Genomic DNA, 16,135 nt, shown 5'->3' on the forward strand with positions numbered 1-16,135 from the left:
AGGCATTTTTGCATTGGTAAGATTGAGCAACCTATTTCTTGTTTTCAACTTTTCCCTCGTTGCCAATGCTGTCACTTAACAGACAATGGCATAAGTCTGATCCGAAAACTTCTGAACTAAAAGTTCTGCTTTTACAAATCTTCCCTGCGTGACTTCCAATCATTACGTGCAGATTAAGGAGCCGAGATGAGAAATAGGAAGAATATCCATAATGAAGTACTACCTTTAATCTTTCAGATTTTGCTTGTCGTGTTGGCCGTTTTTGGGTGTGTGCAAGGCAGAGTAAATATTTTTCAGTGCAGCTATTTTCAGTTTTGCAAACCACTTCCTGTTATATACTTGTATCTGTTGAAAATACATCATTGTACTCACAGAAAAGTCTTGTTAATCGCTGGAAAAGAATGACTGTAAGATGAAAAGAAGCATTAATCAGACATCTCAGCTGGTGCTCATTTCCAGCTGCAACAGTCAAGATTCAAAAAGTGTTTAACATTTGTCACATTTTAACACAGTTAACAAAAAGTACACATGGCAAAACCTAGAATACTTGTTGATCGTTTATTTTATGGCATTTTCACCGCTTCATGATTACATTGTCTTCTATTTACACCATATTACACTTTTAGTAATCTATCAAACCATAACCACCACATCCAATAACTCAGTGCTGCCAGATTTCAAAGAGCTGGGGTAATGTAGTCAATAAATTGCCAGCCTTGTTATACTGTTATTCTCGTTGAGGCCGTATATTTAAGATTTCAACAGATCATAAATTCCAATATTTAATACAGAGTATTATGTCTGTATGGAATTGTAACATAGCCCTATAGAGGCTTATACTGCTTAACTAATCTAAACATTTTAAGTTAAATTAGCCGCAGTGAAATCCATTTTAGGAAAGCTCTCCAAAAATGTATATCTGGCTGGTTTATAGAGGGCATGTTTTTAGTTGAGTTGGAATGAGTCTCTACTCTGATAATGAAGATTGCTCAAAAATGAGGTTTGATTGACCTTACCATGTGCTGAGAAGCTTCTGGATGAAGTAAATCTACCTTGTTAATGCATCCGAGGTGTCTGTATAGGGTTGTATAGGGATCTGTGTGAGAGCTCTACTGTTTATCCATATGTTATTAGAGAGGGAAACATAGTTGTGTGGCCTTATACACTACCTATCCATGCATCCGCTAATTTTTCAGCTGCCTGTCTTGGTCAGAGTGGCAATCGTCTTGGGTAAACTAAGTTACAGTGACTGCAGTTACAATTGTTTTCTTCCTTTGTAGTGTAGAATATGAGAGGGGTTATATTTGTCCTCATCACTGCCACCAGCTGCATCTTACTACAGTATCCTGTCTTCCATTAGCTGGTGGCATTCTGTCTATAAGCAAAAACAGAGACATTCCTAGAGGATTGGATTGATTGGATTGGATATACACTCAGTCCATTACTTTTATGGCCAATTATGCTATGCTATACTATATTTGAAAACTGCTTTGTCACACAGAAGCATGCTCATTCACTTTTACCTGGCATTCACTCAGTAATATAATTAGGTGCAGCGCCCCGGTCCATAATCTTAGAAATGCTGATTTTTTTTTAAAAACATAACAGGAACCAAAAATAGTGCTTGCATATTTACTGCACTGTCTGGTTGTGTGATTATCTACAGAATGTTAAATGCATTAACCAATGCTTTTAACATTCTGCTTTTACAGGAGTGAGGACCAGTGCTTTTGTATGTTTTGTCTCATTTACCAAAAAAATTTGTCTTCTCTGTGAACGTAGTTGTATTTTGCTGTGACACATTCATGTGATGTGGAAAGCTTCTATAATTTAATAGTCAGGCGATAAATAGCAGCTTTTTAAATTGAAGATCTTACCAAACCAATTATTTTCCTTTGGGAAATGTTAAAATGCTCTTATTGTTCTTTTTCTGGTTTCATTTTCTTTAACTGCAAGGTTTAGATGGAATCACACCAGTATGTCGAAATACACACGGACACATACACACATACAGACATAACACAGTCCCTACAGCAGCCTACAATGGCCTAGCTTCTGGATTTGGATACAGATCAAAATATGAAATACTACTACATTGCAGGGAAATCTCAGTAACTCTCAGTACACATACTTGTTTTTGCTAAAAAAGCAGTCTACATTTCCACTACAGACCTGCATAGCCTGCACAGGAGGTGCTGTCTTCCGGAGCTGTTTTGTGTTGGCCATGGTAACCAGTTTCCCTTTTTACAGTTTACCTTCAGAGAATCTATAATGCTGCTCTGCCGAGACTGTAAATCACAGTGCCAATTTAGTGCCAGCCTATCACACCTGAGGGCTGTAACTACTTTGCTTCCTAGCTTCACAGCATTATATAATTTTTGTTGAATCAAGAACTATTCATGATTGAAAATACTATGTTGACATAGAGAGAAGCAAATGATAAAGTGAGAATCTAACCTCACCTGGGGCTTTGTCAAGGCTGTTTGTGTCAGTCAGGAATTGTACCGACACTGTAATTACAGCAAGGGCCAATGTAATGAAATTATTATTTGTGTATGTTATGGTCTTGTAACTATGCATCAAGTCATAATAAAAAAAATCCCTGCTGCCTTATTATAATTGCACACTTGGGCCACATGTGCTCAGATACGCACCTTACTTACATATTGACATTCCACACATGCAAGACCCCCTTCAATAAGGGTGAGAGGCTAAAGATTATGCTATAATCAACAGTGTTACTAATAGTTTGGGTAGGTTCAAAGCCACCGGAAGAGGAGAGTAAAGATGAAAGTCCAGAGTCATGCATGCTATGTATGGACTTGTTGATAAGTGTAGATCCTTTTTGTTCTGTTATTTTTCTTTTAAAGAATATTTCTTAATGAAGTTACACACATTCATTGTGGTGTGTTCTTTGTTGGAAATCTGAACAAATATAGGTATTTTGGAGGCATTTGTGGGCCATTGTATGTGTGAAATGTGTTTGCTCAGCACTCTACTGTGTTTAGCTGTAAAGAAGCGAGTTGGGGGCCGTTTGAAACCTGAAGTAGGCTCATTATAGTGAATTATTTCAATTGGTTGGAGAAGAGATGCAGGCCACATGGCGATGTTAAATCAGGTCTTAATAACAGGACTGCAGACCAGAAAGGCTCACCTTTCTCTTGTTTTTTTTCTCACCTTTTAATGTTCTATGCTTAGGTGCTCATGGCACACATTTGCTAAGAGAAACCATGCAGGGGTCAACAACTGTGTTCAGTCCAAAACAAGTGGCTGCTTATTCTTGGTAGAGGCACGTAGGAATGTTGCGTAAATAAGCACTGACACTTTCACATCCACATGTGTCATACATAAGAAGACAAACAGCTGGGAGGAAAGTGTGTGAGAAGAAGTAAGACATTATCAGACAACAGTGATTGAGCGGCCATCTCTGTGTGTGTGATGATGTCATGACAGCAGCTGGAGAGGCTCACTGGGAGTCGCTCCACTCCACTACCATGCAGGATATTTACACCAGCATCCAGCAACAAAAAATAAACTTGTAGGTTCTGTGGCTGTTGAACAGACACAACAATAAAGCATCGCCCTTAGGTGTCCCTGAGTGAGCCCAAACCCTCCAGCAAACTTTCACCCCCATCCCCCACATGTTTATGACCCCTGAGGTCCCGGCGGGCTGCAGACGCACAGCAAAATGATGTGTGGGGAGACGGAAAGCAACCAGCCGAGCTCTAAAAGTGTACAAAAAAGGGGTGATTAAAGTGTCGGAAAGAGGCAGCCGGTGGTGATAAGTGAGGTGGCATGGGATCAGTTTCTCAAAGCGTGGTAGGATTAGCAAGCAGTCAGTTATAATGGCGTGCACATAGGAACCTCATGTTTTTTTAGTTGCATGCTGCACTGCAGCCCGCTGTTGAATGGTAATTGTCTTAACCCTAGTTTTGATGATTTAGATGATTCCATGCACCCTTAAACTGTACGTTACTTTTATACCGACACTTTGGGTTGGTTGGTGGTTAGTTGATTGTTGAGTCTCATTCCTAGGCTCTGATTGGTTGTTTTCGTTCAGACATGGTGGATTTTTGCAGTTGCCACTAGGAGGACTAGGACGAGTTAGAGGAACCAGATTTTTTCACAGATTATCTGTCTCATGTACTACAGTTAGGATATGGTGAAGATTTCAGCAAATACAACAAAAAGGTATTTTTATAAAGTTACCTGCTGCAGCTTTAAAGTAATGCTCAGCGTCCTCTTTCTGTCGCTCTACAGTACCTAGTGTGGATCCAGATTTCAGTAGATGAAATATTTTCCTCATGTTACTATCCAAAATAAAATCTTGCATGTTTATTCCTTAGAGCTTAGTTGAGCATGAAGAACTCAAGCATACAGCCCAGACTGTTAATTAAAGTTTTAGAATTGTGAAGAATATGAAAATATCCCTTTCCACCTGCAGGATAGAGTAATGGCTGCCTTATTTCATATAGTCAGTTATTTTGCCAGAGGGAAACCAGTCAAGGGATGTGTGAACTGTTTTACCTTCCAGCAATTTGGTGCAGGCCAGAGTTTGAAACTGTAAAAACGTAAGGTGTGAAAATATGACTAACTGGTTTGTTACTTTGCGTGATTTGGGATCACAACATCATCCTCCTCCCTGTCACAGAAGTTCTCTGAAATCAGTGGACTCTAACGACATGTTGCACCCACATTTTGTCCTGTGGAGAGCCCAGTTCCAGTGTTTCTGATTGCATGGGGGAGAACTAGGGAGATGCGATCCAGATGTCCAGTGTCTGATTGAGACCAGAACCCAGCCATTAAAAGGCAAGCACTGCCTCAAATAGGTGTTCGCCCAAAGTCATGAAGCAAATCAGATTTTTTTTATTTTCTTTATCACCGGCTCAAGGAAAAATGGATATAAGTGGGATTTACACATCACTGCTTGGTTCAAAACCAGAAGAAACTGTCAGTGGAGGTAGTGAATGTGAATGCCAGGGGAGGGAGGCCAGCCTAAGACGAGAGCAACCTGTGAGCCCCAAGAAAAGGGGTTATTGTTCCGGGGCTTCAGCAGTTTCATGTCTCTTAACATGGACCATGTGCACAGGAGGAGGAGAACTGCACCCAAACTGCCCTGTCCTGCACAGCAAAGACAGGGAAAATCACTGTGAGGCTGCAGGGCACGTTCAACATCCTGCTGAAAGACACATAATACAGGAAGGGATACACAGTAGAGTTTGGCTTTTTCAGGTTCCACTTAAGGCGATTAAGCAGCAATAATTAAAGGGTGAATTCACCCAAATTACATGTTAAGGCATGCTTTCCGTCTCACCCCCAGATTCGATTTTAAGATAATAATATAAAGTAAATAATAAAATTTTATTAATGCAGCACTTTTCAAAACAAAGTCACAAAGTGCCTTATATGGTTAAATCAGCATTACAAATTTCAGGATTGCAATGAAGCAAATCAAATCAGACAGTTAAAATAATAAATAGAAAGAATGTAATAAAATACCCAACAATAATATTATTATAAAACAATAATAATAATAAAAAAAAAACTAATCTGTCCTTACATTACTGCCAGTATTGCACAGCATGGTCAATGAGATTTCATTTTTTGGCACCTGATCAACATTCTACAGTACAGATGAATGTAATACCAGTGCAAACCATTTTTAAAAGTTACAGTTTTCAGCTTCTACTACAACTAAAATGAGTATTAAGTTGTATAAAATGAGAATTGTATGATTTTCTACTGGGTTTCATAAAAGACTGCACATTGTCTCATTTAAGCAGTGTGATATGCACATTTTTGGTAGTAGTTCAGTTGCATAGTTATTGTATTCATCATAGAAGAGATGAAGGAGGAGGATCAACTTTGGACCCAGAGAGCTTGAATCAAATTCCCCATCAAATAGCTCATTATTTAGGTCGGTATGTCAACTACAAAGGCACCCTGGGACTGGACAGAATATTTACTTGTCTTTAGAGGTTTTCTGCCAAATCACTCAAGGACAATGGCAGAAATGGTATGTTTATAAAAGCTCAAGAAGTCAAGGAGTCTCTTCTAGGTTGACAAGTCAGTTGCATAAGCTGCCCTTCATCTTGGAGCCCTGCTGGTGCGCAGCCTCTTCGAGCAGTCTTTGTCCATACTTCATTAAAAAGATAACAAGAAGCATCTGTGCTGAATGGCTTTCTGAAGGATGCTGTAGGTTGAAGTAGATGTCCCAGCCAGCTGAGAGCATCTACTAGTTATTTATTCTTGTTCATAGATCACAGGGGAAAGTCTTTACATCAGTATCAGCTCTTGCTCTTTTAGCTAATGCTAATGGCATGGCTCTAGGGATGGTAATGTCTTTCTGTCTACCACTTTGTCCAGATATTAGATGTTGATCCCCTGTAGCACCAATATTTGGTTTACATTTGTCTTTTTTTTCTGAAAGGTGTCAAACATTTATTGGATGAGTTTCCATGAAATCCAGGGAATGATTTGCAACGAACCACGAGGGTGACATTGTGGCTTTAAGTGAAACGTCTCAGAAGCTACAGGATGGATTGCCATCAAATTTTGTTAACTTGTTTGTGTTCCTTGTAGGGTGAATTGTAATAACTTTGACCTCTAAATTTAAATATGTCCAATACTTTGGTTTAATACCTGCAAAAAACTAGTGTAATTTCCATTAGCCGCAACTTTGCTTTGTCTTCAGTGCTAATTAGCAAATATTACCATGCTAACATGCTAAACTAATACGGTGAATATGGCAAATTATCATACCTGCTTAGTGTCTGCATGTTCGCCATCACCAGCCTATGGTACTATTTAGCTCAATGTACCACTGTGCTGAAGTGCAGTCTCACAGAGCTGCTAGCATTGCTGTAGACTCTGTCTTTTTAGTTAGTCTGTTATGATCATGAAAATTGGTGTTGACCAGAGACTGCCGTAGGGTTGGAATATTAATCTTAGATAAGTGTTATAATCTTTTGATTTAAGGTCAGATAGCATGTCATTATTTAAAGAGTGCGGGATGAAGTGATGGTCTGCTTTGGCTTAAGTTTTTGGAATACTCTATAGGTCGCTGGTCAGATTGAGCCTTTTCCATCTCTGCTTGTGATTAAAACAATGGAAGAAAACAATAAGGAAAGGAAAGGGGGAAAAAAAAAAGTGCTGAGGTTGAGAGCTGGGGTCAGCGAACCCCTGGATATTCTTAAGAGCTGTGATGAAAACCCAATATGACAGAGCGAGGAACCGCCACATCACTCAGGAGATGCTTTAACAGCGTACACCAAGATGGCGAAGCAGTTACTGGGGTCCTAAGTGCAGCAGCGGTCATTAAAATGGCATTCACTGACAGATGCTCAGTGTAATCATTTCTCAGATATTGAAAATTACAGCTCAAAGTGATTTATATAGTAACCACTGCCATTAGAGCCTTGACAGTTGCAAGGCAGGTGTTTTTTTTAAAGCAAGTCCAGATGATTTATGGTCCCATGCCGTTTGAAATGCACATTAAAGACATTGTGAAACTCATAAGCAACCCCAAGCCCCTCCCATTAAAGCAGGGGTGTAAGTACTGGCCAAACCTCATCTCCAACATGTGAGCCAGAACTGTTGTTTTGTACATTTTCAGTATTAATTAGGATGTCTAAACAGGCAAGCCAACACATGTGGAGACCTCAGCCTGTGTATACATTACAGCAGGTCAGCCAGTCACTAGGAGTCTTCCCACCGTATTCTCAGGAACCACAGTAAAGCTGAGCACGACCACCCACCTGCATAGCTGTGTCCTCCTTTATACTCCTACGTTTAATACAATGCACCCAGGAGGGAAGCGAGAGGTGTCCAATATACTATAACATACCTAAATGTACATGTTCTCTGTAGTTTGCACAAGAAGCACCCACTGACCTTGTGGCCTTGGTCCTCTAAAAGACTGCTTTTAACAGGGCTGCCTGGAGAGACCATGGTCATTCTTACTGAAAAAACAGAGCTCAGATGGACTCACCGCCCTCCATTTTGGCTCTTGTCATTGTTGTAAAACTCCAGAAACCAATGTCAGTTTTAAACAGGCTGCATCCACAAAGCAAAATGCAAATACAATGCTTTAACTCGAGTGTTTGGGCCATAGTAAGCTCACCTTTTTTTTACCTCTTTGCACAAATAACCCACAAATGTGACCAGTTAACTGGAGGCTATAAAAGACGTCACGTGCTGCTAACACCTGCTAGGAGGCCCCCAATTGCTGTCCGGGCAGACGGCGTAGGCACTGGTGGTGGTGGATCACTCAAAGATGAAACGATTCTAACTCAGCCTGCTATTAAAAGATCCCTCAACAGGAATAAAAGAAAGGGCAAGGAGTTTAAAAAAAAAAAAAAAAAAGAAATGGACAGGACGAGAAAGCAAAGAACTTCCTATTACTTCATCTCATCATTGTAGTTTTATGTTTACTGGTTGTTTCCTCCTTTTAACAAGAGTCCCTCCTTTTATATTTTGAGGTTGTCTGTGTCTAGACCCTGCAGTTAAAGAGCCGGCAGGCCGGGGGCATACATACAGTATTCCCTCTCATAAAGACAGGGGACTTTCCTGTGAGATGCGGCTTTTGTCTTTTTACAGTGTCATGGCTCTGCACCTATTACTTATTACATATTTTTGTGTCTACACAGAGAGCCAGCACTCACACGTTAACTATCCTGTGGTGAGATTACTCTGAAGGGGCAATTTTTTATGCGACGGGGGGAAAAAAGTGACAGATTTACATCTGCTCTCAGCTCCCTGTCATTGCTTTTTCATCTTTTTGTCCAGTGCACACAGAGTTGAATATTAGCTAAATGAAAGCAGATTTCATCTTTGAGTAATCAGTCTTTCAGATGGACGCTAAAGTGAGTGGGTGTGTGTTGATTATGGTGCCTGTCATATTCAGTTTACTGTGTTCGTTTCGTGGACATGACCCTTCAGCAGAGCTGCCACTGAGGGGAGCAGGAGAGGGATGTGCTGACGGAAGGAGCGGCTTGATTAAGAAAAGTGAAGAAATCTGAGGAGGACCGCTGAGATAGAGATGATTTGATTTGATTTATATCTACAACAAAATCAAACAAAAGAACCAACGGCATTGTGCATGAGGTGCAAGAGGCTGAACGAGCATGACCTCATTTGAAACAACACAAAAACAAATAGTTACGTGCCAGTGGGAAAGCACAATTAGTGCCACAAACAGTACTTTTCCAGCCTTTGTGTGAATCTCTCTGGTTTGCGTCTGTTTATTCTGGACCCTCCGTCCTGATGGACAGACAGGGTACTGATTTTGGCCTGCATATTCCTCCAGGACTATAATTTATTTCATCCTGTTTAGTGTAGAGAACTGCGTTGGTTTATGCCGCTGCCGCTGGCTGAGTGATTAAAAATGGCGTTCTGTCTCCTGCACGGCTGTTCTTTATGTTTCTCCCAGACACACCACTTAGATTTTTACTGTTGTAGCAGAAATGATAGGAGTGGCTGTCTGCCCCCAAGGTCAGGCCTGAGTTAGATGAGAATGGAAAAAGAAAAATGGTGACTGTTTTAACAGCAATATAATTCCTATAGGTTTGATTTGTGTCACTTTTTGTGTTCTGACCTTTGCATTGTTATATTCTTGTTCCTTTATGCGTTCTTTGAGTGTTTTCTTGTTATTACTACCTTTGAAACGTGTCTCAATCTCAGTGGGACAAAGCTGGTCAGATTAGATAATATGTAAAATAATAAAATGTGCCTCTTGGTGCCTCCTCCCTTCCCTCCGTCTTCAGACTTCCTCCCTCGATCCTCCCCGCTGGTGTGTAATAATATATTTAACTTTACTGGACGTCCCCGGGAGGAATTCCTGGTGTTTGGTGAACCAGAGTCTCTCCAGTGTGATTTCAGACACAGTGGACAGCGGTCATTAATCACTTCGCTGTGACGGAGCCTGTGTGTGTTCATGTGTTTGCGTGTGTGTGTTGGAAGTGGTTCTGTTTTCCTTCTCATGCACGTTCATCAGCAAACAAATCCTATCTGTTCGTGGGGAAGTGATATTGGAAATGCCAGCAGTGCGAGGGGAATGCCTGTTTTGTTGTTCTTCCTCTCTCTGTTAGTTATTTCCTATTGCTGAGATATGACCTCTGGCATGTCGTTTTCTCCCCGGGGCACTGGCTGTTTGTCCGGGATTTGGAGGACCAAAAAGTGGCTGGTTGTGTGGCCCTTAGGCTACAGCGTCTCGCTTTTTACTTGCCAGCCTTCGTTGCAACATCCTTTTAGAATTCATTCTAGGGCTAGAATGATCTCCATCTGTTAAGGGTTTACTTCTCTTCTTGGAGTGAGGAGGTGTTTACTGTGAGCAGTAAGACAGAATGTTGTCTAAGATCTCCAGATAGGCTCAGATATGAGTAGGAGCAATCAAACTTGCAAGAAATGAAATAAAGCCAAATAAAAGAAATAAAGTTGTTGGAAGTCCTTGGGCAAGTTCATGTTGCCAAGGCCAAAGGTTCACAGCTGAAATGCTGAAATGTGGATGTCATCAAAGATTTGACCTTCAAGTAAAATCCAGCCTCCAAAATGCCTCAAGTTGTGAGCATGATCTTGGTTGACACTGGACTCCAGTGAAGTGCCATCGCTGAGAAAGTGTATTTTCTCCAGTATTCTCGCATTGCTTCACACACCTATAGGTCATAGTGTGAGGGGGGTGAAGAGCCCCATATCTGCCCTAACACAGGATTAACAAAAGAGACCGTGAACTTGTCCCTGGGGGGCACACACACACATAGAGGAAGCCGGATGCACATACTCACCAGTACACACACATGTGCAAAGCATTCAACACATTTCTGCACATACTCACCAGTACACACACATCAGAAGGCATCTGCTGCTTTTGGCAATGCAGCGCCCTATAAGAACAGAGGTATGTATCTTATGAGGTTTGTCACGCTTAGGATATAGCTTTTTAAAAATCTTAAAGACGTCACATTTGTGTTACATTGAATATGTTTTGAGACTCCCATAGAGTCACTGGGTTTTTGGTTTGATGCCTAAAAAGTCTGTGGTTAACACAACCAGGTTTGTGTTACAACATAAAATAGTCAGTAGCTGCCCCACTTGTGAACACTTATCTACTCACTAGTCCACTTTTACAGCCTTGTTGGAAGTTGGAAGTTTAGTTGTGGTGTCGTAGAAGTCGTGCCTGACATTAGATTTTTTACCTCTGGGGATCACATTTACACTTCCAAAATCCTAAAAGTAGTATTTATTAGTGGCTTTTTTCAGAAGGAACCGGGGCGATGCAAACTTCCACGTTGTTCTACAAACAAATGTCATCCCTGCAGCACAGTTTTCAGTTTTCCTATTAATAACAATAATATATTTATGATAAAATAGGCAATCAAAATATCCTGAAAAAACAGACCTAACTCATCAAAGACGAGTAGTTGACTCATTTAATTTAGCTGTTGCATTATATTATCATTTGTGGGTTACTATATAAGCAGCAACTGTTTATTTGATAACTGCATGGGTGCTGCATTTATGTGTATGTATGCCTATGATAGTACTTTGTCTTTACAAAGACCAGATGTCAGTTTGATGTGCTGAAATGAGCAGTGAAAAGCCTCTAAAATGAAGATGTTTTCCCTCCGACTTCTGAAAGAGCCCTATTTCTGCGTTTGGGTGAGAGGTTAAGAGCAGGATTAGGTTAAGGTTACTCTGAAGGTCAAGGTGAAGCATTTAGAGATGGAATTTAGATAGGGCTAAGATATGAATGTAGATAACAATGGTCATCACAAGTGTGTTGATGCATATATGTGTGTGTTTTGTCAGACCTAAGCCCAGCTCAGTGCTTGGAGCTGGTTTCCCAAAATACTGTATCCTCCTCAGTGGGAGATCTGCAGACATAAGCACTTAATGACAGGAAGGGATGAGTGCAGCCTCAAGTCCCTGGTAGCAAAGAGAATTTTCCCACTCTGGATTTCGGCATCTTCCCCTCTCTGCCCCAACACACAGGGATATCTTCCCCATCCTTCACAAGCACTCCCTGTGCAGTCCTAACTAAGACATCTGACTGGCACCGATGGGACTTTCCCACCATGCTGAAAGGAAAAGTTCTCTTTGTTCCTGCTCAGAGGCGGATGGACAGGCTGTTTGGACGCCTCTGCTTCTGTTTGATATTTCAGTTTAACACGGCACGGAGGTGGCATCTGTGGGACTGGATCACAGACCCAGACACAGCTTCTTCAGTCATCTGCAAGTGTTACAGGCTGTAAACGCCGCTGGCTACATGAACGGCCACTTTCAATGCTGTGAAAAATTCATTGCCTGTTGCCAAGCCAAAGAACAACAGTTGTCTGAATCCCCCAAAGTAAAATGAATAAGAAATGAATCCCCTTTTAATCCCATTATCCTTCATTGACATTTTCACATGTATAGACCTATATTGTGATATGCAGTATGGATATAATGCTGTTGTAAGCTTTGCACTGCCGAGCTAGCTTGCGAGTGTGTTTTAACACCTTTTTTTTTCTAGACTTTGTTGGTAATGGATCAAGTGGAACAAATCGAGTGTTCCATGTGTAACACTATGTTTGTCTTTTTCTCCTGTCTTCACAGATTCCCTTTGTATCCCAGAGGAGAGCGGTTTCATTTTGAATATGGTGTCTACTTGCTCAACAAGAACATTGCCCAGGTAATATATAAACACACTTTGCTACCAGTGTTTGAATGGAAACTTTAAGCACTTTAAGCATTGACAAATTTAAGGACCTTAAAATTTTGAGAGAAGATGTATTAATTACATTAATAATTCTTGAGTTCTTGAAACCAATACGTTGCCTGAGGAAGGCGCTGTGGTGGTGAAACAACAGGTAATGGTATAAAATTAATACTATATATTCTAAAGCGCTTCTCCTGCTTCTTGCATTGAGTTGCTGCCTATATTATTTAGTGTATAGGAACCTGTTGTGCACGCAGAAGTACACATGCATTCACTAACCTCTGGAGTCACTTTAAAGGCTGGCAATAATGAAAAGGCTGTTGTATTAATTTAATTCAAAAATAATCAAATCATTTTCAAACATTAATAAAGTAAGTAAAAAAAACTAATTTTCAGCCACAGATTTTGTGTGCTTGGGAGTATTTTTAGAGCAGCAGGACAGTGTGGGATTGACTCATTGTACTATTACAGTGCTCATCCTAATGAAGGAACTGATGTGTTTTTAGCCATGGTAGCGGCCAATTGTTGGTATGGATGTCGGTCCGTCAGTTGGTCAACTTTTAGTGGTGCATTGCCATGAAATTTTGTACAGACACTCATAGACTCAGTCTCTAAACACTTTCTTTAGGCTTTTATTGCTAAAACTGGGTGGAAACAATTACAGAGTTTAAAAAAACCTGCATTGTATAACCAATCCAAAGTCTTAAGATGACGTGGAAGTCGTGTGTTTGTAAACACTGGCATATCATATAACGTGCATTTAGTAATTGAAGACAATCAGTAGATGCTGAGATCTCCGATGACTTTAATGATCCCCTGATTTTTCACTTGTTGCCATACTTTGGTTTATGATCAAATACCTGCAACATGAGTGACATTCCCATCAACCTCAGCTGCAATTTGTGTTTAGTGCTAGTAAGCAAATGTTAGCATGCCATCACGCTAAACTGAGATGGTACACATAGTGAAAATGATACATGCTTAACATGATGTGTTGGTATTGTCATTGTGAGCATGTTAGCATGCTGACATTAGCATGTAGCTGAAAGCACCACTGTGTTTAATACAGCTTCTCAGAGTTGCTAGCATGGCAGTAGACTCTACAGTGCTGTTAATAGTTTTTGGACAACAATGGAGCTCTGTGCCACAGAGGAATAAGATATATCAGACTTCACAGGCAACACTTTAAAGTGCTTTTGAAGGAGCAGAAAGTCACAACATGAAATGTATCTGTGTGTGCCGGTGACATTTGGCACACAAGTTGAATTAATGCTCTAAATTGGTTTCTCATTCTCTTATCCTCCATCTCCTCTAAATACAAACACCTCAGGGGAGGGTTGAACTCTTGACCTGTCCGTGCTTATTAAAGTACACCTAATGTGTTGACCTGGGTTACTCCCTCCATTCATCCCTCAGACATTTAGCACTGACTTTTAACAATTTGCATTCCATTCCCTGTTTTCTTCTTTGTCCAGGCGGGAATGAAGGGCCTCATCACTGAATAATAGGGGGCAATTAGCACTAGCAGGTGGCTGACTTCAAACCACTGCACTTTGGGAGGTTTTAGTTCTAATATAAGACCACAAGCTGCTAGCCAATATCCAAGTCTGCCATCTTCCCACCACAGTCCAAGAGTAAATAAAATAGGATACAAAAAGAGAAGCCAGATACAAAACTAAAAATAAGGGAAAAATAAGGGCTGTCTGAAAGCACCAATGGGAGCAACAAAGCAGCCTGTTGTGTTTTGAAAAAAGTCTCACTGGATATAGTGTGTTGTGTCTAAATAATGATGTGTGCATGTAATTAATCCAAAATGGAAGACATTATTGAAGGTTGGGACTGTAAGGTACATTGTTAGCTCAGTGCACATAGTTAAGTAATGCTAAACTGTAATCTGATACTTATACCATCAAATTAGCTTTGTCAATCTTATTTATACTGCCAGATATCACAAAAGGGGCTTTAACAGCTTGTGTAAACAATCAGACACATCAAGCGATGACAACATTATAGATAGACTGTAAAAATATATGAACATATATCACTGCTTGTCAATATGCACTCTCAAGTCAGAAGTGAAATATTAGCTGGACTGAACTACTGAGGTCGGTATAATTTGATAGATTTTACTGCACTATAATAACTGTCAAAAATGAACACACACACATGTTTCTCCTCCTCATCCTCACATATGGACTCAGGCAAGCATTTTCAGCATGGTGACGTTTTTGACTTTGAACAGACACCTTTAAAACCTGGCAAATATTTTGCATTGAAGCTCCAAGAAAAGATTTTTACTCCCACAAGATGAACATATTGTACTTTTGCATACATACTATAGTGTGTGAGGCAGGCAATCTCTAGATTAACATAGCTTGTTAAACCATTGAAAGTAGCTTATTGTGATAGTATAATATGTAAGTAAAATATAGGATGTTGTGGCTAAACCTAAATATGCACAGCATACTGTGTTTTTAAACCAGAGAGAGAGACAGATTTAAATGTGCATGACACTATATAATCTTTTTCACATGTAGAACATTTGGCGTGCAGTCATCTCAATGGATATCCCTACCTTTCAACTCACATAACCCCCACACATAAGATTTTCGTGAATCTTAACCATGTGGTGCCATCACATGTAGCACTGCATGATCACTCTTGCCGAACGTTTAATCAAGCCCCTTTCACACATGCATTGCAACTCTGGATTTATTCAGACATTACCCAGAGGAGCTGTATGTGAAAACAAAAATATCCAAATCAGTTTCACCAGACATTACTGTCAGCCAAAAGTTGTAGTCCAAATTCTGTGTGAGCTTAAGTGTTTATTGAGAAGCTCATCTGGAGAATTCACAGCAAGAACATGTGTGTTTTCTGGATGTTGCACGGTGTGTAGCTGCGTTTATCATTTTCATTTTCATATAGACTATCTGCCAATCAAAACCAGCCTACGCGTCTCATTTTACCTCAAGTTTTAATGCCTTTTTTGTCATCAGTAATGTAAAAATATCAGATTTCCACACAGGCAGAGAAAGTAAAAGTGTGCGTCCTGCTCATAGTTCAGTTAAAATCCCAGCGCACCACGAAGCATCTTTTTGCAGTCATGCTCCACATATATCGCCCCCTTCCATTACAGTTAGTTTTGTGGTTCGTGGTCATTTTGAAACTCTGTTTGTATTGATATCAACACAAAAACAGGTCAGGTTTTTTTGTTTTCTCCTCCTGCTCCTGCGCACTCTACCCAGGCGACACCCCTCGTCTAAACCAAACATAGTATTCCAACATATGAGAACACGTCTTGGTATGAACAATCTCCTGTTGGATGGCAAATTTGGAAAATCTCAGGACATTGTTCAGAGTTTATATGTAAAAAAACGACGTTAGACTATTGATACAGATGCAACCGCCTAGAATTGCCGGCTGGTCCGTGACAGGTCC

At 40.3% G+C, this 16,135-nt stretch overlaps 1 protein-coding gene across 2 annotated transcripts in view; it reads left to right on the top strand.

Moving 5' to 3' along the window:
- The window catches only part of uvrag (UV radiation resistance associated gene), an 81,697-nt gene that overhangs the window by 34,389 nt on the left and 31,173 nt on the right, over nt 1-16,135 (top strand). For both annotated transcript variants that reach the window (XM_035666308.1, XM_035666309.1), the window contains one exon: nt 12,592-12,667. In XM_035666308.1, the coding sequence (XP_035522201.1) occupies nt 12,592-12,667 (76 nt within the window). The remainder of the gene's footprint in view (nt 1-12,591; nt 12,668-16,135) is intronic.

Source organism: Morone saxatilis, unplaced genomic scaffold (assembly GCF_004916995.1).
Source record: "Morone saxatilis isolate NCDOM2014 unplaced genomic scaffold, NCSU_SB_2.0 Contig20, whole genome shotgun sequence".
Classification (NCBI taxonomy): Eukaryota; Metazoa; Chordata; class Actinopteri; family Moronidae; genus Morone; species Morone saxatilis.